This window comes from Narcine bancroftii, chromosome 1, assembly GCF_036971445.1.
Source record: "Narcine bancroftii isolate sNarBan1 chromosome 1, sNarBan1.hap1, whole genome shotgun sequence".
NCBI lineage: Eukaryota > Metazoa > Chordata > Chondrichthyes > Torpediniformes > Narcinidae > Narcine > Narcine bancroftii.
Window position 1 is genome coordinate 300,272,568 of NC_091469.1, and position 25,485 is coordinate 300,298,052.

Here is a 25,485-nt window from a genome sequence, read left to right on the forward strand (position 1 = left end):
GTGAGAGATAGTAGCTTCCTTTTGTCCATTTTAATACATCATGCTTCTCATTAAATCACATGTAACTAAAATTGTTCTTGGTCATCCAGGTTTCCAGAATCTTTCTCCAATACCTGGCATTCGATGCCGATGGAACATATGAATGTCCATTAGGTTTTCTAGGTTTTCTCGCAGCAGCTCACGGCTCAGGCCACTGTTTTTATCTGCACTCTGAATGCTCTTTGATTGCCAATCGGTCCAATAGATTTTATCATTATGTATAGTCAATCCAAAAGGATGAGGCAATTGACTCCCAATAAGAACCTAAAATAAAAGGAGAAAAATTTCAGAAGTTGAAATGAAGACTAAAGAAATTTTACATCAGTGCTTCTATGAGTATGTGTCAAGTTAGACCTGGGTCACCAGTAGGGTCATTGGCCAGACTACAGACTATCACAGTAAAATCATGGGATACAAAAGGGGATTATGAAGAGATCAGTGGGAGAGTAGGAGTAAGTTCAAGTTCAAGTTCAAGTATCTGGAGATAAGGGTGGACAATAACCTACAAATTTGATATAAACTGAATTATCTACCTCTGCTTGAAAAGATCGAGGAGGATCTGCATAGATGGATAAATCTGCCCATAACATTGATGGGCAGACTTAACTGTATTAAAATGGAGGTGATGCCAAGGCTACAATGTCTCTTTCAATCTTTGCCCATGGCATGGCCTCAGAGTTTCTTTAAAACATTCAATGGATGTGTTAGGCAGTTTCTTTGGAGGAGTTAGGAGGAGTCTCCATGGAGAAATTGACTTGGGATTATAGTCTGGGAGGAATGAGACTCCCTTACTTCAAAAAAAATATTATTGGGCCGACCAATTGAAGTTTATTGCCTTGCTCTTTGAAGGGGCGCTATACCCTCTTGGGCACAAATTGGTCTATACACAGTAGGGGAGAAGATAGCAGAAGAGATTATATATAAATTAATAACAGAAAAAAATGGACAATTGAGGACTGTTATGAGAGGGGCAGCTCATCATTTGAGCAATTAAACAATAAATATGAATTGTCAAATGGGACCTCCTTTTGCTATCTTCAATTAAAATATTTTTTGATGGACAGTTTATGCCCATCTATGGCCCTGCTGATGTATAGTGACATGAAGGCTCTAATTTGAAAGGGGATCACAAGTAAATTCATTTCTACTATGCACCTCCTGTTCCAAAATGAGTGCCCAAAACCAGACCTTCATAAATCAAGGCATAGATGGGAGTCAGATTGAGGAACAACAATTCAGGACTTGTGTCAGGACAGCATGATAGCAGTCATTAATGCCAGATATAGGCCGATGCAATTTCATTTCCTGCACCAGTCATACCTCACGCCACAAAAATCGCATAAGGTAAAGTCAGAGATTTCAGAATTGTGTTTTAGATGTGGTGTGGAGACAGGAACCTTTGTACATTCAACTTGGCTATGCACCAAGGTGAGACCCTTTTGAGTAGAACTAGGGGACATTCTGGAGAAAATTACAGGGGTGGAATATCCACAGGACCCAGCATTGTTCCTGTTGGGGGATATTATGAACATGAGTCCGAGACAGTCCTAATACCAAATTCAATTTGTAATAGTTGTCTTGGCAGTGGCCAGGAAATGTCTAGTGTTTACCTGGAAATCTGACTCCCAACTGAACGCCTCATGAGAGAAAATGGAAATGCAGAGCTGTATTCCCCTGAAGAAAATCACCTATATTCTGAGGAGGAGGTACAGCATGTTCATTGAAGTGTGGCAACCATATTTGTGGTACATTGGAACATGGGTGTGATTAATCTTCCCAATGCCTTTCCTTAAAAGGCACAGTGGAGAGTCGGCTCACATCAGTCCTGTAATGCCAAGGTTGAGGAGAAACTGAGGCCAGATCAGCACCCTCTTCCCCACAAATCTTTTCTCCGTCTATTTTTGTTTTGTTTTAATGTATTTGTATTGTTATTTTCAGTAATTTAATGTACGTTTGCTGTTGTTAATTTGGGGTGGGAGGGAGGATGGGGGTGGGGAGAGGGAAGAGGAGGAAAAGAAGATGATACAAAGTGCTCTGTAAAAGGGGAAGATTAATCTCTTATATTGTTCATAAAGCAGGAGTCTGTAAAATCAAAAATAAAATGTTCAAAAAAAAGTTAGTCCTAGCTCAGAAATTGCAGATTCATTAATTTTGAAGAAAAAATATTGGTTGCAAGGGACAAGGAAAACTTTATACTTATTGGATTGACTTTATTGAAATTGATGAATTTATAATAGAAATTGAAAAATAAAACATTATTAGCATGATGATATTTCAAGGAAGTCTGTGAGTTATCCAACATTAACAACTGGATAGTAAATGATTATTGACATTTCATGGAGCAAGATAGATCGTTGGTATCTTTATGCCCCGAATAAGCAATTTCACTCAATTAGCATTCATCTTAAAATTTGGTTGTCTTGCTGATGGACTATAGCAATTGAACAGTAATAAAGAAATCCCTGGTAATAAGCTGCTCAGATATCCGAATTTGTTCAGGAGTCCCCACTTCCCCAGTTAACATCTGAAATATTCTGCCAAATTGTCAGCTTGCAACTCTGAAGTACCGCATGCAGTTTTGGTACTTGAGGAAGGATGTACTGGCTTTGGAGATGGTACAAAGGAGGCTCACCAGTTGATTCCAGAGATGAGGGGTTTAGCCTATGAGGAGAGATTGAGTCGTCTGGGTCTGTACTCGCTGAAATTTAGAAGAATGAGAGGGGATCTTGTAGAAACATAAAATTATGAAAGGCATAGATAACACAGATTTGTTTCCATTGATGGGGGAGACCAGAAGTAGGGGACATAGCCTCAAGATTCTGGGTAGTAGATTTAGGACAGAGATAAGGAAGAATTGCTTTTCTCAGAGGGTGGTGAAACTGTGGAATTCACTGCCCATTGAAGCATTGGAGACTGTCTCAGCAAATATATTTAAGACAAGGTTGGATAGATTTTTACATACATGGGGAATTGAGGGATATGGGGAAAAGACAATTTTAAGAAAATTAATTGCAACAATAAAGATAATTGGGATCAATATAGATATCAAAGTTAAATTATTGATGATTATGATTCCATACCCTCCTTGCAGTTCCATTGAGGTGGGCATACTCAATTGTCTTCATGCCTGCATCCGCCCAATATAGTCTGTCTGTGCCATAGTCAACTGCTAAACCATTGGGCCAAGTGAGATTGGAAGAAATGATGACTCCCCGCTCAGAGGAATCCATCCCTGCACGTTCAATCTTTGGACTGGCTCCCCAATCTGTCCAATACATGTACCTTCATATTACAAAAACAAGCAAGAATTTATTAGCATTCAAAGCCTGCAATTATAGATCAGCTTCAATATTTGCATTAAACTGATTTGAGGCATTTTCTACTGATATTTTTTAAAAATGACAACACAATTTTAAGCAGTCACCTCCAACTTAAGCTAGGGTATGAAGTTCTTCAAATCTTTAATTGCACAATAAAAGAAATGTTTTGCAATTAGGTTACCGAGATAGAAAATAAAATTCTAATTAATTTACTATGTAGGCATATAAATCCAGAAAACAAACAAAAGACCAATTGACAAGCTACTCTAGTTAACCAACCCTCCAATAGGATCCACCACAATGTCTCTGGGCCTGTCTAGGTTTTCCCAGATGAGGACTGTTCGCATGGTACCATCTAAATTTGAGGCCTCAATTCTGTCAGTTCCTAAAATGAAAAGGAGAAGAAGAAAAAAATCAATTCTGTAGTATAATAAGGAAGAATAAATATAATTAGTATGCTGTTTATACATGAGCGAGAATGCTTTGCAGGTGAATGTGAAAATAATGGAAGATTGGAATTGCTCTAGATGGAGCAAGTATCGACCCAATGGGCTGAATGGACTCCTTTTGTATCACAACACTTCTAATTCTAGAATTTAAAATGTGATTAATTGTGCAATATAGTACAAAATTACATGTGACTCTAAAAAAGAAATTTCAGTTGAGCCGACATTATCCTTCATGAACTAGATTAATTTTAGACTAAGATTTCAAACTGGTTCACAGAATTGGAAAAACTGAATTCTAACTACTAAACCACCAGCAAGTAACATGGTGTAGATCTGGATTTAAAGCACACTATCTGATTGCAGCTACAACATTCTTAATGGTTGGGTACCAACATGGTCCATTTGCTTCTAGATCAGGAGATAATTTTACCTTTTCACATCTCCAGGCTGATCATAGCAGCATAAAGACTTCAATGAAAGCACTTTTTGGTTGGGTTACCTGCATCAGTCCAGTAAAGCTTGTTTGTCACCCAGTCAACTGCAAGCCCTGCAGGACTTTCCAAGCTAGTATCAACAACTGCCTGAAAGAAAATTGATTGAATCCACTATCAGACAGGAGATCAAAGGGACTTTTATGAAACTTTGTAGGCGAAATAATGAATTGAATCCCTTAACAAATCAGAATATCCTGATCTCTGATGTATTAGCCAATCTTTACTACTTGTTAGTGTCACACTAACCCTATGAAAAAGCATGCCTTATATTGAATTAATTTGATGAAACATTATCTACCCTACAGTGACAAATATATGAAAGAAAATACATCAACGAAATGTATAACAAAATTCTAATATTGATCACAATAATCCATAAAGTACATTTCCTCTCCATGATTAAACTTTACAAAAAAATGTCTCACCTAACCTTTAATATTCATTTATCTTGCAATTCTGTTATCAGTTATGTGTGTAGTCCTTGGATGAGTATAGTTCCATTAAAAACATTAAATGATTGATTTCAAAATTCCTTTCATCATAAAAAAAATCTTGCTTTGACCTCTTTTCTTTGTGTGATACCATTATAAACATTCAAGTTTACAATCTCATAACCTATGTAGGGACATAACGTACCTCCTGTTTTGATCCATCCCACTTAGCCCTGTTGATGGAGTCCGTGGTAACATCCGTCCAATAGATGTATTCCCCTTTGGCGTCCCAGTCAAGTGCGACAGCACTCCGCACATCAGCCAGTGGAATGACATCATCAGACTTGTCCTCTGTGTCGAAGCTGATGCGACGGATGTCCGTCCTTCGAGCAAAAAGCAGGAACTTGTCAAGACCTGATAAGGCCGAAAGGTCTCTTGTCACTTCTAAGTTCAAAAAAGCAATACAACTTCTTCTAAATGTAACATTTTATGAACAATATACTGTCAAAAATTGAATATATTCCTTCCAATTCACAATGATTGGCTGACTGAGTCAGATGCAATCTACAAACGATACATCTTCTGGGTGGACTCACTGCATTAATTGGACATCTTCATTTTCCATAAGGCCCAAATTAAATACACTGATCCTGCTCAATATTATTGCAGGCAACATTCACAACCAAATGTGTAGTCACAATTGGACTTTGGATAAAAATGGAATCTGAGTAGCCTTTTTCCTAGGAACTTATTATCAACTAAGTGCATGATGTGTAGTTCCATTCAACACTCAGGAAGCTCTCTAAAATGCACAATTGGCCTTGATGAAATATGCATTAAACTGTGCCTTTATTGAATCTTTTAGTGAGTTATTTGATCTTCTTTTGCAGTAAATATTAAACAGTAATCAACAAGAAGCATTTCACTATGTTAACTTCATTGTATTTTGCTATCTTACCTATGATAGAATATGTTTAAAGAGCCAATGAGTGAAATGTATCCTAACTGATCAACAGCTGCTGGCATTACAATTAACAGCACATTTTCCTCATGGGTTATTTAAATAAATTCCGACTTAAAGTTAGAATTCTATATGAGTAGACCATAATGTTGAATTTATTACCCGCTGATAGCTATACATTCAGAAACATATAGTATAACAAGGGCTTCATTCATGTACCTCATTACAGAATGGCAGGCAGAAAATTGTAAAATGTATTCCACTAGATTTAGTTAAAAACCTTTTCTAAAATTCAAGGGACAGAGAAGATATCAGCCAAGACATCATAATGTGCTCAATGTGCATCCAATTGCTAGGTGAGACAGCTGACTTTGTGCATTTATGGCAAGCTGATATTCAAATGTCCAAATAGGGGTGAGTTGGTGAACTGCTAGAGAAACACTTCAAAGGGCTCCCCAAATGTTTGTATTATTAGCACAGTGATAGTGGCATACTTTTCAGATCGGTTTGTATGAAATCAAAGGGTGCAAATTTGCAAGAATTAGTTGTCAAGTTACTGAGATACAAGGAAGAGTACTGGTCCATGTCCTCTAACATTCAAGAGGCACGTAGGCCCTTTCAGGTGGACCCTCAGCCTTGAGGGCGGCGGCAGGAACGAATCTTAACTTGCGGACTCACCTTTCAGGTGGCAGCCCTAAAAGGCTACTTGCAGCATTGCCTGGTCCACCTGAAAGGGCCTATTCATATCCAGACCTTGTAGCACCTCCGGATCTGTTGGAGGCAGGGCAACTGGTGCTGCAGCACCACTGTCATAAATATGTGGCATAGCAATGACTGTCTTCCCTACCATAATCCCCCATGCAGATGGAAACACTCTGTATTTCCCGCAACAGTTCCAGCTGCATGGGGGATTATGGGTAGGGAAGACTGCCATTGCTATGGCATGTTTTGAGCCAGAGAGCGTGGTCCCAGTGCAGCAGTGGCCAGCCGGGCTGTGACAGCCCACACCGGCCACCCACGACATCCCCTACCGGTCGCCCCTGCACTGACATCCCCCGATGACAGCCCCTGCCCCGATGGCTGCCCCTTCCCCGACGTCACCCGATGGCCGCCCTGCCCCGATGTCCCCTGCTGGCCACCCCTGCCACAATGTTTCCCTGCTGGCTGCCCCTGCCCTGACATTCTCCGCCAGCCGCCCCTGCCTTGACAGCCCCCACCGACCTCCCCTCCCCAGTGGGGTGGGGGCTGTCAGGTAGTGGTGAATTGGGTCGCCGTCTGATGGAGTCATTAGCCCGCCCCCAGGCAGCCGCTTACAGAGGCTGCACATTCAGGTGTGTCGGCGGAGCACGGCGTTCCTCCTATGATCCCTCCTGGAGGAGGATTAGCATCGGCACCTCTGAGGCACTTCTTCCGCATTCAGGTGAGCATGTCTTTAGCTGCAAGGGGGGAGATTATGCGGCTTTACACTAGGGTGTTCAGGCCCCCTGAAAGGACCTACAATTTATGGAGTGTGGGTGTTGCAGAAACCAGGCTTTATTCAGATCAATAGATTCACAACAGTTCCTGTCAGACAGGAGATACATGAGCTCAAAAATATACACCAACAGATTCAAAGAGAATTTCTTCTCCATTGCTTCAAACTATTAAATGGACCTCTCTTTAGTAAAATGATGATGCCTGTCCAATGTTTTAACTACACTTTTTCTCTGTAATGTTCAACTCTGTTTTTGTTTTATAAGGCAATACCTCTTGTACTTGTGTTGACCTGCCTGGATAGCACAAAAACCAAAGTTTTTTTCACTGTATCTCAGTACATGTGACAATGAACAATTCAATTCTTTAGATGCTACTGAACAGTTAAGCATCAACTACATGGGTGGCTCTGGAGTTGCCCAGAGGTCACAATGATACGGATGGTATTTTTTTTTTCCTTGCAAGACATCAGTGAAAGAGGTGGATTGTTGTAAAAATCTTGCCGAGTTGGGCATTATCAGTCATAAAAGATCAAGACTTTTTAAAGTGACATGAAATTCAACCCAGTGTGAGCAGCAGCACCCCTACATGAGAGAGTATATCTTTTCCAACTGATCTTGAATCAAATAAAATGACTTATTGGCCACGAGCTGGAAATATACAAGAAATTACATCCATCCCTTGATTAACATCGCTGGTCTATACAAGCTGTATTGCCTGAATTCTCTGAAACCATGAGTTTTTAAAGGATTGGTCCAGACAAGTACCAATGAAACCTTCAGCTTCAAAATTTCACCAGGATCATTTTTAACGCATTAAAGACATACTGCAAATCAAATGGAGAGCCAATTTAATTTTCCATTGTTTAATATTGCTTTAATTTGCTGGTGATAGCTTAGAATAAAGATCATTTTAAAGGTGTTGTATTTGTGGTTTGTGGGAAAGAGATACAGAGTCAGCCACTGCCAGGCTGAGGAACAGCTTCTTCCCAAGGGCAGTGAGAATGCCAAATGACCCTCACATTCATGAAATAATATTTATTTGTATATATGACTGCTTGTCCTGCATATGTATTGCTTGTCTGTATATATATATATATATATATATATTATGTCTGGTTGTGTGTGCATGCATGTTTTGCACTGGGAACTGAAGAACATTGCTTTATCGGGTTGTACTTGTGCAACCAGATGACAATAAACTTGACTTGATTTGGGTTCCCTTTGAGATATTGGCCAATTTAATTGAAAGCCAACTGACTGAAATGAAAGGGTATACAGGAAACCAGCAAAAGCCCACCCTATAAATACTTCCTGAAATAAATACTGCCAGAGATACGGAAAGATTTTATCTGCTGAATATAAAATAAGAAAACGACATTAAAAAGTCATACATTAACCAAAAAGCGAAATCAGCTCGCCAGACCATAAGGTGAATTGCCTGGAATTTCAAGAGAACACTTTTCTCCACCCCCCCCCCCCCACAGTGTTAAGCAACTAATTTTTTTTTCCCTCAAGACCCTCACATAATAATATCCACTTTTGAACTATTATGTACAATTCAGAAAAAAATTCAGGACATTTTGCTGACAGGCACCCTTACAACATAACGCTTTCATGTCAGAGGTGCTTGTCATGACTTCATTTCCAATACTATGCTTGCATTGCATGGCAACTTGAACTATGGTTCACTGAGGACAACCATTATTGGGTATATATGGGACAAGATTGGCTTAGACTTACAGAATATGAAGGTATAATTCCTTGCTCCCAGGCCTCTACCCAAACCTACCAACAACTCCAACCATGAGATCCTTGCTGCATCACAACCTCCTACACATGGCCCTCTGCAGACTCTTGATCTTCACCAACCTCCAGCTATGAAACCTGTTACTATCCCCTCCATGACAGTCCCATCAGTGACTGCACCTTGAAGGAAATTGACATCAAAATCTTGGTTTTGGGAGAGGAGAGCTGGGTATCATGTGTCTGACTCAAGGTCTTGAGTGACATTTGGTACATTGGCCATTATGGGTACTGCATTCTAGCTGACTATAACAGTAAAACACAAGAATGTACACACCAGAACCTTGAGCAAACAATGAGAAGCTGGGGGACTTGCACATCATTCATGGAAAGAAAAAGTCAAGACCTTTTATCAAGATTTAAGTGAGAGAATGTGGTCACAGAGCACCATAGGAGGGAGGAGGAAAACTTCTTCACAGGAGTAAATCTCTTTACTATGCTACTTTGCACAGTGTAGCTGTTGTTCTGGGGAAATTCTTTGGGGAATTAAGACTTCTATACCATTTCTACAGAAGCTCTTTATTCACTAATCCCACTTGGGGGATTCACGGAGATCTGTGCCCAAGATGGAGGTGTTCATACTCATCAACTCAGACCTTGAGGTTTATGGGCTCTGGAGGGACTCAGGCCACCGGAGTAGGAGATCATCTTCCCTCTGAGAAGTAGAAGCTTGTAAGAAGACTCCGCAGGATGGGAGACCACAGCAATATGGAGCCTGGCAGCTGAAGGCCTCACGCCAGCTGTGGATCACCAGCAAGCAGTGTCTAGAAACTAGGCCTCAAGACCAGGATTATGGAGGTGCAATGGCGAGCAGGGCTCCTGAGCAGCCTAGGGCTCTGACAACTTCCTAATTGTACTGGGGGTTGACAACCATGGGCCAAGGAGAATGCTGGGGTTCACAACTGAACTGGATTGGACAGGAGGCTGTGAGACTAAGGAGATTGTGGGAACAGAAGGTATTGGCATCTGGGAGTTGGTAGTAGTATCCACGGTCAATTGACCCTTGTGAAGGGAGTCCTTTTTGCTTCTTCATCTTCTCTTTGTAATGGTGATGAACCAGTAGCACCTCTTTGTGTGTCTTTTACATGGCAAACAAAGGAAAGGAAACTTTATTTTTTTTTGTTCATGGCAATAAAGGAATTGAATCTATAAAGTCCATGTTTAATTCATGGATTCAAGCTATATTGTTAACTATTTTTTGGATTCTACTTATTAATAAAAGGACTCTGCTAATACGCTTGAATTCTGCTTCCCCAGAGACTCAATTTTAATGTTTGGAGAAGACCACAGGAATGTATGCTTCCTACTGTAATTAAAATGATTAAGGATATGTTTTAGAGGTCCCAGGGCAGTACAGTAGAATGTCTGAATAGGATTGAAATGTAGCCCCGCACCCGTATAGTTGCTGGATCATTCATTGTGAAACTATATACGAAAGATAGTTTTACAACTCTCATTTTAGTATACTCATGGGTAAGATAACTAGCATTATTTATCACTCCACCTGGCATATTTTCAAATTACATTATTACTTCTGTTCCAATGAGAATCTGAGAACATTTTACATTGAAGTGAAAGTGGCTCTGTAATTATCCCTTTGGCTTTCACTATTTGAATTGTTCATGGCGTTTGAAAAGCAGAATCATAATAATGGAATAAATAACAAACATTTTTCAAATTTAATAACTTTTATATATCTGTGCTTCAACAGCCTCACTATTTTGGGATATTCAGTCAAGTGCAGTTACCCAAAGCACAGCTGTAATTTCCTGTGCATTTTCAGCTCCAGGTGAATAATTGGTTTCCTTTTATTTTCTTATAGATCCAATATAAAGTGTATAATATCGCAAGCATGACACACCAAGATACGAGACTATGACTTGTCACGCTACTAAATTGAACATCATGTTACTTTTATAGTACATGAGCATGAAGCAATGGCCAATTCTGTTAGGTTGAACCTGTGTCCTTTGAAAGAAAGACCAGACTTTTAAGTAAGCAAGAGATCCTGGTGAACCAGAACTTAATTGCAATTTGGTCAGGCTGATTTGCTAGATTCAGGGTGCAGCTTATTCAGAAGCTCACTCATCTTTCTGATATGTTTATTAGTCCTTTCTATCAACTATTAATGATCTCATCTAAACAGTATTGAAATTCTAGCTGTGTATTCAGTAAATTCACAACACCGTCAATAAAATTTCTTCTGCTTTTTCAGTCCCCAATACATGGCTTTCTCCTTGACTTCTCAATCACTAGTAACAGGTTATTTCTAATCCTGCTTTAAAAAGTCATATTCCACCTCAATTTCCTCCGAGAGACATGGCTTGAGATTTGAAATATTCTTTGACAGAGATCTAAAGTATAGGGAGATCAAGGTGTGTGGGGTGGGGGGGGGGGGAAGTGGTGTTGAGGCCAAGAATGGATCAGCTGTGTTACTAGTGAATGTCCTACTCCTGCTCCAATGGCTGGGTGTTCTTTTGTCTTCCAGTCAGAAAACTTTCATGGCTGTGACTGGCAGATCCATAGGAAATCACTAGTGTTCAACTGTTCAGGCAGAAGTAAGTCCAAGCTTTGCATGCCCTCAGTGACCCATACCTATCATTACATTCTGTTCACCAAGAAGTTCGTCCCACACTGGCTGACAGAATTATTTGGGGTAATCACCACTCTGAGGCCCCACTGATGTAAGATCAGTGACCCTACTTGTTTCAAGTAGAAGTTCCAAGTCTGGAGAATAAGAAAGGAGTTTCTTTGAAATGTTAGTTAAATATTTTCAGTGACTCCTAAATGTACTTTTAATAAAATTTTCATAGATTTTTTAGTTATCTACATCAATTTTAATAATTGCTATGTTTATAATTCATCACAAATTTGACAGAAGCCAAATCTTGGTTCAAGCCTGAAAGTGCCCTTGCACTCTGGATCTTCTACCATCACTCTGGCTCTGGAAGATGCTGAGTCCTCCAGATCCCACCCAGGTAAGAGTGGGCAGACAAGAACTACAGAGGGAGTGGAGACAAGTTCAAGGAGCTCTGGGCCTGTCTTCCATGTCGTTTGGAGCATCCTTGTGAGTTAGCATTGCACCCTCTGCTACTTCAATATTTTTCACTGAGTCATCCAGAAATTAACAACTGGGGTTGGGGGATATTTCAATCACACCCTCCGCCTACATTGTGATACTTACACTCCTTTGGTTACGAGTTCACCAACTCTGTTGTAAACCTTTTAAAACAAGCTGTGCTCATTGATTATCACATAAGAAAGGTGTGCTGGGCAAATGGAATCTTTGTTAACATGAATAGTGCCCACTCCTGGTCCAACTTCCTGATGTGTGGGATTTCCACCAGAAAAGGTGCAGAAAACCAAAACGGGCAAATGTTGCTTTATATGCAACATTTGTTCGAAATTGAATCCTGTACAGTAGGGCCCAATTTCTAGGCAGGGAAGTTTTCTTAATTCCAGGCAGTGTGCTAGCCCATACTTACTTCCAGCGCAGCTGTAGGCATCCACCTTTTTGAAGCCCGTTGGACAAGCACACGTATAGTTGGTGCCACTGGGAAGGCAGAGGTGGCTGCATCCTCCATTGTTGGCCCCACAGCGATTTCTCCCTGCTCAAATAGCAGAAAGCAGAAAGCACATAAATATCGACAGAGTACAACAAACATGCCTCCAAAACCAACCAACCATTACACTGAGAAGCTGCCATGGTAGCCATGACTACTTGTTGCTAATCAAAGACAATACGGTCTACGCTTCAGAACTCAAGGGTTGCCTTTCTTCAAATAACAGGACAGATTTTGAATGATCTGGTCATTCACATTAAGCAGCTCATTCAAAAGAAGAGAATTTAATGTTGTTATGATTGACAGTTATTTGCTCATTAAATTAAAGCATGTTTGAAAGGTGAACATTCTTTTCATATTTCCTGAAAAATATAAACACATCAGCCATGATGCATAGAAGATGAAAGAAATGAAAGGGTGAATAAATTGTACTGGTTTTCATTGAATGCTAAAATTACCTGAGCATTTTACATTAGGACTCCACGGTTAGGATTAAGATGAGAGTTAATTAAGATAACTCTAATCACCTTAGCACCTGCACACCTTTCTGAAACCCCTATTAATATAGCAGTGATAGCAAATTTATGTGATTTATTTTAGTTATAAACCTTTTGCAAATAGAATGATAATGAAAACTTCCATAAGCCATGCATGCACACACTCTTTGGCCCATCAAACGGAAACCGAAGAGCTTCATCTGTGCCAACCTGATTGGTTAACCTAAGTGGCTTTAGAACCATCTGTATGTGCTGCAGCTTTACGGCTTGCAGTGACTGATGTTCTCTCACCCTGCTGGCTGACAACTAATGAATCATTGGTCCCATCTCTAAGCTAAGACATAGCAAAAGGTCAGAAAAACACAAGAAGCTCAAGCAGTGAGATTGCCTTGTTCTGGGCAATAAACAAACATCCATAAAACACCAGCCAGTCAGTTTTAGCAACTGATGAGCATTTAACAGACCCTTTATAATTCAAAATATCAGTAATGTGCTTCAGAGAATTTCATGTGCAGTAAATGGATATGTCTGGATTTTCCATTAAAATTAGACTTCAATAAACCTTAAACATCAAAAAAAACAAGCTCATTTAGCCAAGAGTGAAATGCAGCACATCATACTAACTTTGATATGTTGATATTATAAACATATGGGAGAATTGGGTATTCTGGGAGCTGGTATAAATGGCCTCTTTCTATCCTGTAAGTTCTATGTATTTCAAAATTAGTGAAGCATCTTATTAAATTTTCCAAGATTTTTGTAAAAGAAAATAAATCTGATAACTCTATGTTAAATTTTTAAATTAAAAATTCTCCTAACCATTCTCCCCTTCAGTAATGCATTGAAATAACAAATGGTGTGCATTCTTCCTCGTGAGGATAACCAATCTAACTGATAATAGGCTGCACATTACCAACGTGGAATGAAGAAAATTAGGGATGTGCAGGAGGCTCAAAAGAGCCCAGATCTGAAGGTTATAGGATTGCATGAGGTTACGTTGAGGGGAGGGTAAACATGAATTTTTTTTAAATTAGAGATTAAAAAGGCAAAGTAGTTTCCATTGAACCATCCAAAGTTAAGGGTAAAGTGTTTTCCATTGTATTTAAGGGTGGTTAACGCCAGAATTAATAAGGGTTTTTTTTTTTTCAATTTCATGATAGTCCTACTTCTAATGCATCCTATCATATTTTTTTTTCTACTTTAATCCAATTCTCAATATTCGGAAGAAAATCAATTTTCACTTGTAAAACATGAGAGCCTGCAGACACTGTGAATGAAGTAAAAACGGATTGTTTGACTGCTGAGTTTCTCCAGTATTGTGTTTTTAATTTTTACTTCTTTGTTGTTCTCAGAAATTGTCAGAAACTAATTCTCTTACAGGTTATGCTAATTTTCAACTGAAATGAAGTTATGCAAAGGAATTCCACAGCCAGTCTTTTCATAATGAACCCATGAATCCTCGATCCAATCCACTGGATTACTATAAACTTAAGGTTTAAGACAGTCTAATGGGGAGGGGGTGGGGGGAATGCTGACATTTCAATCATACACCAAAGAAGATTTTAATCTGTACCAGTTCACTTGAACAACTCCACTAGCTCCTGTATTTTTTTTAGCTTACCACATGCTCCAAGAGAAATTAAGTTAAAAGCAAGCATGGCCTGTTTCCGTGCTGTTAACGGTTATATGGTTATATGGGTAAAGTGACCTTGTCCTATTACAAATCAAATATTGCATTTTAAATGTAATTTTTAAAATGTTTTTTTTTTATTTACAGCCCAGTAGAAGCGGGTTCCGGCCATTTAAACTCATGCCACCCAATTACACTCAAATTAACCTACAATTCTTTACATTTTGGATTGTCAGAGGAAACTGGAGAATCTAGAGGAAACCCACACAGACAAGGGACGAACAAACTCTTTACATTTTGGATTGTCGGAGGAAACTGGAGAATCTGGAGGAAACCCACACAGACACGGGATGAACATGCAAATTCCTTACTGACAGCGCCGGATTCGAACCCTTGTTGCTGGCACTGTAATAGCATTGTGCTAACCCACAGTATGTATCAGTCCAATTCATCAGTAACTTCAGGATATGGTATCTTGTCAGTCCCATGAGGCATGATTGGCATAAGGTTTACACAAAAATGCTGGAGAAACTCAGCAAGTCACGTAGTGCTCTTTACGTAACAAAGATAAAGATACATAATCAACGTTTCGGGCCTGAGCCCTTCATCAAGGCATGAGCAAAATGCAGGAAGGCACCTAAATAAAAGTTTCGCTGAGCCCCTTCGCTCTGTCCGCATCATTGACAGGGATGTCCTAGTGGCCAACTATTTCAATTCTGCGCCCTACTCCCATGCTGGCATGTCTGCCCATGGCCGTATGTACTGTCAAACCAAGACCACCCTTAAATTGGAGGAGAAACTTTTAATTTTCTGTCTGGTCATTCTCCAACAGCGTGGTGTTAACACTGACTTCTCCTGTTTCTGCTAGCTTACTCCCCGTTCTCCCTCCCTTCCCATTCCCTTGGTCTTCTTTCCTCCGGCTCTCCACCCCCTTCCCTCTCCATTCACAGAGCCATCCCCTTTCCCCCATTTGTTGGTGCACCCTCCCTCCCTTATTCACCAATTATCTCCTGCACGTGGGTCTGTGATCCTCCCCCCCACCTACCATTTTGTTCGGGCGCCTACCTACATCTTGTCATACCTTGATGAAGGGCCCAAGCCCGAAACATTGGTCACGTACTCTTAAGTTTCTCTGGCCTGCTGAGTTTCTCCAGCATTGTGTTTTTAACACCTAAATAAAATGTTGGGGGGAGAGGCAGGTGGATGAGCACAGGTCCTCAGGCAAGTGGTCATTGGTGGATGTGGGTGGGAGGGCACGAGAAAATGGCTGAGAAATGATACAGGGTGGGGATAACTCTGAATGGAGAGACTCCATAAAAGTCATTAACTGTTCCAATGCATCAATCAATGGCGTCCAATTCCTGAACTGTTCAGAACTGATAAAATCCTGACTGTGATTATGTCTTCACCACCTAGTAGTTTGACTGGTCTGAGTAAACATATAATTTTGCTTTTGATCGTCTGGATGAATAATGAACATAAACATATAAAAGCATAACATGACCTTTTGGAGGGCATTAGCTGTACAGAAACAGAGATTCAACACTATTGGCCGCGCTTAAGGCTAAGTAAATCCTGACTCGATGTACTTGCTGCAATTGTAAATTTCTGTACATAATTCAGGAAGTAATAAGTCACCTGACAAAAGCATTTGATTAATCACTGGTAATAGTCCCATTAACAAAATATTTATGATAGCATTATTACGGTAATTAAGCTAAAATTTCGATCAACCAATTAATAAAATTGAATTGTTTTATTAGTAAAACTATGCCGATTCACCACCTTTCACAATTGATTACTAAATATCGAAGAACACTCTAACAGAGGTGCTAATGTTAATGGTAGAAAATGGCAGACACACATACCGCAGACGCCGAAATCAGAAACTAAACACAATCTGCTGGAGGAAGTCAGCAGGTCAAGCAGCATCAGTGGGATAAAAAGAATGGTCAATGTTTTGCGCTGAAATCCTTTATTAAGACAGAGTGTGGAATCCATGGATCTATGAATTCTGCAGCCACAAAGTTCTGTGCCCAAGATGTTGGCGCCTGTGTTGGCACCAGAGGACTGATGCAGGGGACCAGATATGAGAACATCCTCCATTGAGGAGAAGCATGGGAGATGACCTACAGGGAATGCAACCAGAGCAGCAGTCCAACGAGGGGCTCGGCTGCTGAAGGTCCCACACAGCCTGCAGGCTGCTGGAGACTGGCTCATGGGAACTAGGTATTGGAACCGGGATGCCAAAGGCTTCATGATCCTTCACGTTTGGACCTGGAACTCAGGCTGCCAATGGTTTGAACAGGAGTTTGTATGGCTGCAAAGCTGTGGGAGTGAATCCATGGACATTCAGTATCTCTGAAGGGTCTCTCTTCTCTTTCTCTTATTTTTAGGGGCATCAGGCAATTCTCATGGCAACTCTGTCTTAGGGCAGCAAAAATTGAGGTATATCATGCATATTACACTTTTATGTTATCATTACATGACTATTGACCGTTTTGAGTTTTGTGTGCCCGATGGAGATGTGGGGGGGCTGGTAGTCATGGTGGGGAGCTGGCTGATGGAGGACCTCAGTTTTCTTCAGGCTGACTTCCAGGCCAAACATTTTGGCAGTTTCCGCAAAGCAGGACGTAAAGCGCTGAAGAGCTGGCTCTGAATGGGCAACTAAAGCGGCATCATCTGCAAAGAGTAGTTCACGGACAAGTTTCTCTTGTGTCTTGGTGTGAGCTTGCAGGCGCCTCAGATTGAAGAGACTGCCATCCGTGCGGTACCGGATGTAAACAGCGTCTTCATTGTTGGGGTCTTTCATGGCTTGGTTCAGCATCATGCTGAAGAAGATTGAAAAGAGGGTTGGTGCGAGAACACAGCCTTGCTTCACGCCATTGTTAATGGAGAAGGGTTCAGAGAGCTCATTGCTGTATCTGACCCGACCTTGTTGGTTTTCGTGCAGTTGGATAATCATGTTGAGGAACTTTGGGGGACATCCGATGCGCTCTAGTATTTGCCAAAGCCCTTTCCTGCTCACGGTGTCGAAGGCTTTGGTGAGGTCAACAAAGGTGATGTAGAGTCCTTTGTTTTGTTCTCTGCACTTTTCTTGGAGCTGTCTGAGGGCAAAGACCATGTCAGTGGTTCCTCTGTTTGCGCGAAAGCCGCACTGTGATTCTGGGAGAATATTCTCGGCGACACTAGGTATTATTCTATTTAGTAGAATCCTAGCGAAGATTTTGCCTGCAATGGAGAGCAACGTGATTCCCCTGTAGTTTGAGCAGTCTGATTTCTCGCCTTTGTTTTTGTACAGGGTGATGATGGTGGCATCACGAAGATCCTGAGGCAGTTTACCTTGGTCCCAACAAAGCTTGAAAAACTCATGCAGTTTGGCATGCAGAGTTTTGCCGCCAGCCTTCCAGACTTCTGGGGGGATTCCATCCATACCTGCTGCTTTGCCACTTTTCAGTTGTTCGATTGCCTTATATGTCTCATCCAGGGTGGGAACCTCATCCAGCTCTAGCCTTAGGGGCTGTTGAGGGAGCTGGAGCAGGGCGGAATCTTGGACTGAGCGGTTGGCACTGAAAAGAGATTGGAAGTGTTCTGACCATCGGTTGAGGATGGAGATCTTGTCGCTGAGGAGGACTTTGCCGTCTGAGCTGCGCAGCGGGCTTTGGACTTGGGGTGAGGGGCCGTACACAGCCTTTAGAGCCTCGTAGAAACCCCTGAAGTCGCCAATGTCCGCGCTGAGCTATGTTCGTTTGGCGGGCACACAAAACTCAAAACGGTCAACCAGTTTACCTATCTCGGCTGCACCATTTCATCAGATGCAAGGATCGACAATGAGATAGACAACAGACTCGCCAAGGCAAATAGCGCCTTTGGAAGACTACACAAAAGAGTCTGGAAAAACAACCAACTGAAAAACCTCACAAAGATAAGCGTATACAGAGCCGTTGTCATACCCACACTCCTGTTCGGCTCCGAATCATGGGTCCTCTACCGGCACCACCTACGGCTCCTAGAACGCTTCCACCAGCGTTGTCTCCGCTCCATCCTCAACATCCATTGGAGCGCTTACACCCCTAACGTCGAAGTACTCGAGATGGCAGAGGTCGACAGCATCGAGTCCACGCTGCTGAAGATCCAGCTGCGCTGGATGGGTCACGTCTCCAGAATGGAGGACCATCGCCTTCCCAAGATCGTGTTATATGGCGAGCTCTCCACTGGCCACCGTGACAGAGGTGCCACAAAGAAAAGGTACAAGGACTGCCTAAAGAAATCTCTTGGTGCCTGCCACATTGACCACCGCCAGTGGGCTGATAACGCCTCAAACCGTGCATCTTGGCGCCTCACAGTTTGGCGGGCTGCAACCTCCTTTGAAGAAGACCGCAGAGCCCACCTCACTGACAAAAGGCAAAGGAGGAAAAACCCAACACCCAACCCCAACCAACAAATTTTCCCTTGCAACCGCTGCAATCGTGTCTGCCTGTCCCGCATCGGACTTGTCAGCCACAAACGAGCCTGCAGCTGACGTGGACTTTTTACCCCCTCCATAAATCTTCGTCCGCGAAGCCAAGCCAAAGAAGACATGACTATTACAGTGCCAGTGGATTCTAATCCGGTGCTGCCTGTAAGGAGCTTGTAGGTTTTCTCCATGACTGCGTGGGTTTTCCCTGGGTGCTCCAGTTTAGGTTCTAATGTACTGTAAATAAAATTTGAATTAAAAAAAATAAAAGGAACCTTCAACTTGAATCAATTAATTTCTCCAATATTTGTTTAAACTATTGCTAATTTATTTTAGGATTTTTTTCGATCATTAGTTCACCACTAATTTTGGGCATACTTATATGTATTCTTCCAGAAAATAAACATTTTTACTACATACAAATATGGTGAATTAAACCTCTCGACATAAATTTCTCAATATTCAGACTTTGGCAATATTTATAGTTTTGAATCTAAGTAAATGGCCTATCTTCAACCTCCCTTGTTTACTGCTGTTGGTTCCTTAACAGATTGATCAATCTCACGCACACTTCACAAATTCATCCTTTCTACCAAGTGCTAGTTTGTTTTGTCTGGTCTATTTTAAAGTCAACCATGAGTTCCACAATGAGATTATTACCCTTTTACATGCTCCACCAACTTGGTGATTTATTCTGTTTGCAACAGCATCAAGCCTGTAGACAACCCCCACCAATTGCTTCTGCTCCTTTCTGTCACTTTGCTCGAATCACACTGGTTTGACTTGATTTTTTCTGAATTAAGTTTTTTTTCTCTCCCTGCTGGTGGGATATTATTTGATTTTCTCCTTTATGCATTTCTCTGCATATTTAGTCAACCATATCACTATTTTGGCCATTCAATCATCCATTATGTTTGCATGTGCTACCAATGCTTGTGGCAAATGTTGAAAGCATTCAGCTGAGAGATTTCAACTTTGTCTTTTTTTTTCAACCATTTTCGTGCTCTTTGACGAGAAGTATGTTTGTATGCTCTTTTCTTCTGGACACGCTCTGGTGATCATTGGTCATTTCACTCTGCTGCACCCTCGCCTTGTTCCTTCTAACTTTTCAAACTTCCCTTCACTTTGATGCTTCTTTTGTTGGTTCCCACATGAAACACCGCAAATGGGTATTTTCCCCTCACAATGCAAGTGCTTCAGCATCCCTGAGATGTATCTGGCACAGTCTTTGGAACTCTGCTGGCAGATGTAGGGAAATTGATCTACCCCCTACTAATGATGCAGTCCCCTTTCACTATGACATTCTTTGTGGCTTCATGTCTAGTACATTGGGAGAGCTGATTTAGCAATAGAGAGGTGGCAATCTATATTGCTGTGACAAGCATTTTCAGATCAGTGTCCAGCTTCGATGATATTGAACTACAATTATGTAAAAGTTTGACCAAACTTACATTTCTTAAACATAATGATAATTGTAAAGTATCTATCTAAAATAATTACTTATTTCTGCATTTTACTGTAGTTAGCTCAAATGAACAGAGTAAATGCTTTCCATCCTGATCTCAATTATAATGGCCACAGTTACAGTATCTTTGCCAGTGTGCTTTTTCCAATTTTCTACATGCACCAATAGTTCAAAGGAACATCTGGTGCAAACCACTAAATGAGACAGGGCCAAGTGCCATGGTTGGAGGTCCATCTGTCATCTTTGCCAATATTCTTTCCTGGATATGACCCAAACCCAAAAATGTGCTATTTTATTGAAATTCCATTGCCCAGACTGCATGATTTTGAAGAAACTGAATTCAGCTGATGTTTCTCCTGGTTGAATGAATGGTACCATTCTTGTTTGGGATTCACAAGATTCTGGGCTGCAGCTCCATTCCAAAGCTCAGAGGGGAAAATCAAGGCTGAGACTGATTCTGTTTAGAACAGACTTGAGTTCTGCTCCAATGGGTCGGTCATCTTTTAACACTGCCGTTAAATAACACTAGGCAACAAAGAGATTTGCTTTCTGAACATTTTTGGGTATATTTTATGGATTTTGGGCTGCTGATCATTGATATCATCTTAAAATTTTCCTATCATGTACTTTTTTTTAATATACAGATGCTCCTCAACTTACGATGGGGTTGTGTTCTGACAACTTCAGCGTAAGTCAAAAAAAGAACATATGTCCCTTGTATAACACTGACACCACAATATCAATCCCCACACCAATCCCACTGCCCCACCCTCTCCTTACAGTGCTGTATCACAGTTCCTGCAAGCTTTCTGACTGAACTCAAAGAAGTGATTGACCAAGGTGGTGACAAAGAATTACTGTAGAGGAATTATAAACGTTTATTGGAAAAATCAATGATTTAACGTATTACGTGAAAGTAAATAACAACAGTCACATTATTGCACCATCATAACTTTGAAAAATCGTAGGCCAGATCATCATAAGTAGAAGAACATCTGAATAAACAATTTTTGGGATTTTCTGTCATATTTTCTGTCTACTAATATATTGCCCACAAAGCAAGTGGTTTTGGTCTGTCCAAGCAGGCCTGGGGCATGCACTCACTTCAGATGCTATGCCAATGTTGTCTTAGGCATGGACATCAGGATAGATGCAGACAAGCTATAAAAGCAACTCACATATACAGATGCTGAGCATTACATTGATATAGATTGAATGTATGTTGATGTACATGTTCTTCAGGCAAAAGCAGAGTGAGTATACTTAACAATAGCATTTATTGTCTTCATGAAGATTCAATACAACATAAATGTCTCATCAATATTCTATTACATTTGTGGCGAGTATATGCTTAAGGCTCAAAGAGCCACCATGACTGTCTATGTCTTAAGAAAGCCTATGAGCTCGATTACAATTCAAAAATTGGTGGCCAAGACAAACCCTGGATTCTCACATTTGTTGTGCTACATTTGCATCAACTTGAGAGCTTGGCTCAGAGGTACTCAGAAGTCAAATTTAATAAAAGTTCATTTAATGTTTCTCCAACTTCCTACATGGTACAGCAAATCTGAAATTATCTGTGTTCAGTTTGAAACTGTCTATCATAATCCCAAATTCTTTTATTAGGAAGCAATTTTGAAAAAAAATGTTGCCTAGTGTAATTGACCGAGTGTTATTTTTTCCGATGTAAAAAATAAGGCACTTCCTGGAGTGTCCTATCCAAATCATCTCCAAAACAAACCGCTAAAAAGCTTTCTGGGTTAGAACAATGTTATGGCGTGTACATTAGCTGGCATGGCTATTTATGTAACAATGTTGAAGTACTCATGGTAGCTGTAAGCTCCTTTTCCATTGGCATCCCAGTTAATTGGGTGTGCAGTGTCCCGGGATAACAAGCCCTTTGTGCCGTTTCCACTGGGTCACCCTTTAACTGGGACACAACTCATCCCTGGGGATCTGAGTGTTCTACCTTCAACTAATTTTTTCAGCTGACGCCAGGGATATGAGTAGGGGTCGAGGTGGTTAATCCCTGGCATGAAGTGATGTCATTTGAAGCCGGCATGCTGAGAGTTTTCTTTTTCCACTGGTCCCTGTCCCACTTAATTCCTGGGACAAGGTGGCAGTGGAAAAGGGACTTTATCTTTAACAATAAGTTATCATTGAATCCAACTGATTTAATAAACATGAATGCTGAATAACAGCAATTACATTTGCTAACAGATGCATAAATTCTGTAATTTCAAAAAATATATGTAAAATTTTCTTAAAAAGAACAAACAATTTTTAAAATAAATCATATCATATCTGAATCACTCTATTAATGTTTTTACAGGAAGTTTCTATGCTTCCCTTTGTTCCAAATTGCTGGATTAGAGTATCTTGGATTTTCCAACTTCATTTCTCGTATTCTTACCTGCTGGCTGTCTCTGTGGATGAAGCGTATGAATATCCATTGGAAAGTGAAGTTTATTGCGGATGATCTCTTGATTTTTCCCGGTAAACTTGTTGGCACTATTTATGCTTTTGGTATGCCAATCTGTCCAGTATAGGCTGTCTTCAAACACTGTGATGGCAAAAGGATGAGGGAGGCCTGTAAACAGATCATTAATGAGGCTATTAATATTGCCGGGCAGGTCATTATAAGGTTGGCTCAGGCCAATCATTGAAATAATGCAGAATATATGTTATTCAGCAATTAAAGAAATTCTGGGGCATTAACCATTAAATTAAAATGCACTGTGATTAATCAACTGATTCAAAATATCTTGCTAAGCAAAAGTCTTATTTTACTCCAGTCACAAATTATTTACTCCACAATTATATAAAATATGAAGAGGTTTTTTAAAGATTCAATATTATTGGCATTCTTTGGGAGTCTAAGATTCACATAATTGAAGCATTAAACAAAAATACTGGAAGTACATTACAGGGAAGGCAACATTGAAAGCTCTTCAAACCAAAATATTAACTCAGCTTCACCAGAGCTTTTAATTATTTTTTACATTTTTGGATTTTGTTTATGGACCACAATGTTCCACAGCTTTGTATCAGCCTCTAAAATAGACCCTGAAGTTAAAACTTAGACACATGGCAGCAGAAATTTGTGTTCTCCTCCATGTGTTAAAGGCACATTCTGCACATGAAGTTTCAGTTCAATGGAGTCCAATGTTTGGAGGTAAATTCCCCAAAGTGCATTTAACATAAACACAATTTCATGGTTTCTCAAACAGTTACTTTTAATCTTCTGCTTTTTTTAAAAATGCTCACCAACAATTTTTGGGACAAATTACAATTTTGCGTTGCTGTGCCCAAGAGAGTCAAAATACTCTTGACAACATGAACGAAATGTTCATTGGACTGTTGCATATGAAGTGGAATCAGCGGTTATTATTTTAACTCACTGCTCCACTTTTAATTTTTTGTCCCCCTATCTTTACTGCCTTCTGCAGCTTCCCATCATGTGACACATACTAGTCCCTGTCTGACACCTAATATCTTGCGGCAGGTCATTAAACACTTCATTATGAATGGAAAGTTTTTATTTAAATATGCCACAGGACCCTAACATGGACTTTGTTTTACTGGCAGTAAATAAGAACACATGCGTCACTGCCAAGTTGACAGATTGAAGCACCTCACGTGCCTCCAGTTACAAGGATATAACGTCTCTGCTCTGACTAAATAGCAAATGAGAGAAATGAAAAGGAGGAAGAAATTATTCATGTAAAGTGACAATTGTTAGGTCAATTGCTAGAATTAACTCTGGAATGGATAGATTTGAGGGAAGAAACAGGCAAACGAAGTTAAGCTCCCAAATCAATTGATCCCCAAGGGACAGTGGACCAATTTGAGAATTAAATGAGCTTCTGTGATACATGTTCAGATATCTGACATGCCTTTTAACCCAGACATTTAGATAGGCTCCAAAAAACAGTGTCACAACAGTTGAAGCTCCCAAGCTGTTAATGTGAACACATTCGGCACATCCAAGAAAGGGAGCAGAAATTAGCAGAGTTAGAGAGTCTTTGACAAGGGAGACCAAGAGTGTTGCAAGTAACACAGTCTTGAAAGTAATTATGCACCATGAATATTGAACAAATCTGAAATGAAAACAACTTTCTCGACAGTGTTTTCACTTGACTTCTGCACTGGCTGGCAATGAAGCTCTCAATTGATGGTATCTTTTCTGCCTTTCCAATTACCAGCCAACAGACTGAAACTCACCACATGTGGAAATTGCATGTCTGGACCCTACCTTCATTATGCTGCACCTTTGAATATCATTGGTCAATGAAGATTTTGCTTCCTGAACATTTATGGGTGATGGATTTTGGGCTGCTGATATATCGCCGTAAAATATTCCTATCACGTACTTTTTTTTTAGGAATAACCTATTTTTGTGATTTCCTGCAATATCTTAAACTTAATTCAAGCATACAAAACCACAAAGTTCCACATGCCACTGAACATTCATTTTCTGCATTTGCCCTTGGACTTCATCCCTGCTGATCTCGGTGCAGTCAGTGACGAAAGGTGAAAGGCTTCACCAGGACACTGCCACCATGGAAAAGCAGTATTAGGGCATCTGGAATCCATCAATGCTGGCTGACTCTTTTGGACACTGACACGAGAGGCATCAGATGCTGAGCACAAATCAAAATCAGTGGCAAAACATTTTTAGGTCAGCTGAACTAATTCAATGTGTCAGAATCATTATGCAATTAAACATGCTACAAGAAACAGCAAATCTGAAATGATCTTTGCGTTCAGCTTGTCATAATCCCCTCATTTTTTTCAGGAAGTAAATTTGTTATCCAGTGGTATCTGATTACCCAAACCATATACTATGATATGTGTACTTTGAAAAATAAAATGATTTATAACTGAAATGACAGCCCCATA

At 40.4% G+C, this 25,485-nt stretch overlaps 1 protein-coding gene across 6 annotated transcripts in view; it reads right to left on the reverse strand.

The window, feature by feature from the left end:
* The window catches only part of lrp4 (low density lipoprotein receptor-related protein 4), a 426,474-nt gene that overhangs the window by 56,507 nt on the left and 344,482 nt on the right, over window positions 1-25,485 (reverse strand). For 5 of the 6 annotated variants that reach the window (XM_069905480.1, XM_069905494.1, XM_069905460.1 and 2 more), the window contains exons 15-21: window positions 22,997-23,173; window positions 12,458-12,583; window positions 4,939-5,147; window positions 4,308-4,389; window positions 3,639-3,744; window positions 3,120-3,321; window positions 114-303 (exon numbers count right to left, since the gene is read on the reverse strand). In XM_069905480.1, the coding sequence (XP_069761581.1) occupies window positions 114-303; window positions 3,120-3,321; window positions 3,639-3,744; window positions 4,308-4,389; window positions 4,939-5,147; window positions 12,458-12,583; window positions 22,997-23,173 (1,092 nt within the window). The remainder of the gene's footprint in view (window positions 1-113; window positions 304-3,119; window positions 3,322-3,638; window positions 3,745-4,307; window positions 4,390-4,938; window positions 5,148-12,457; window positions 12,584-22,996; window positions 23,174-25,485) is intronic. The other variant, XM_069905469.1, reaches the window with a different exon arrangement.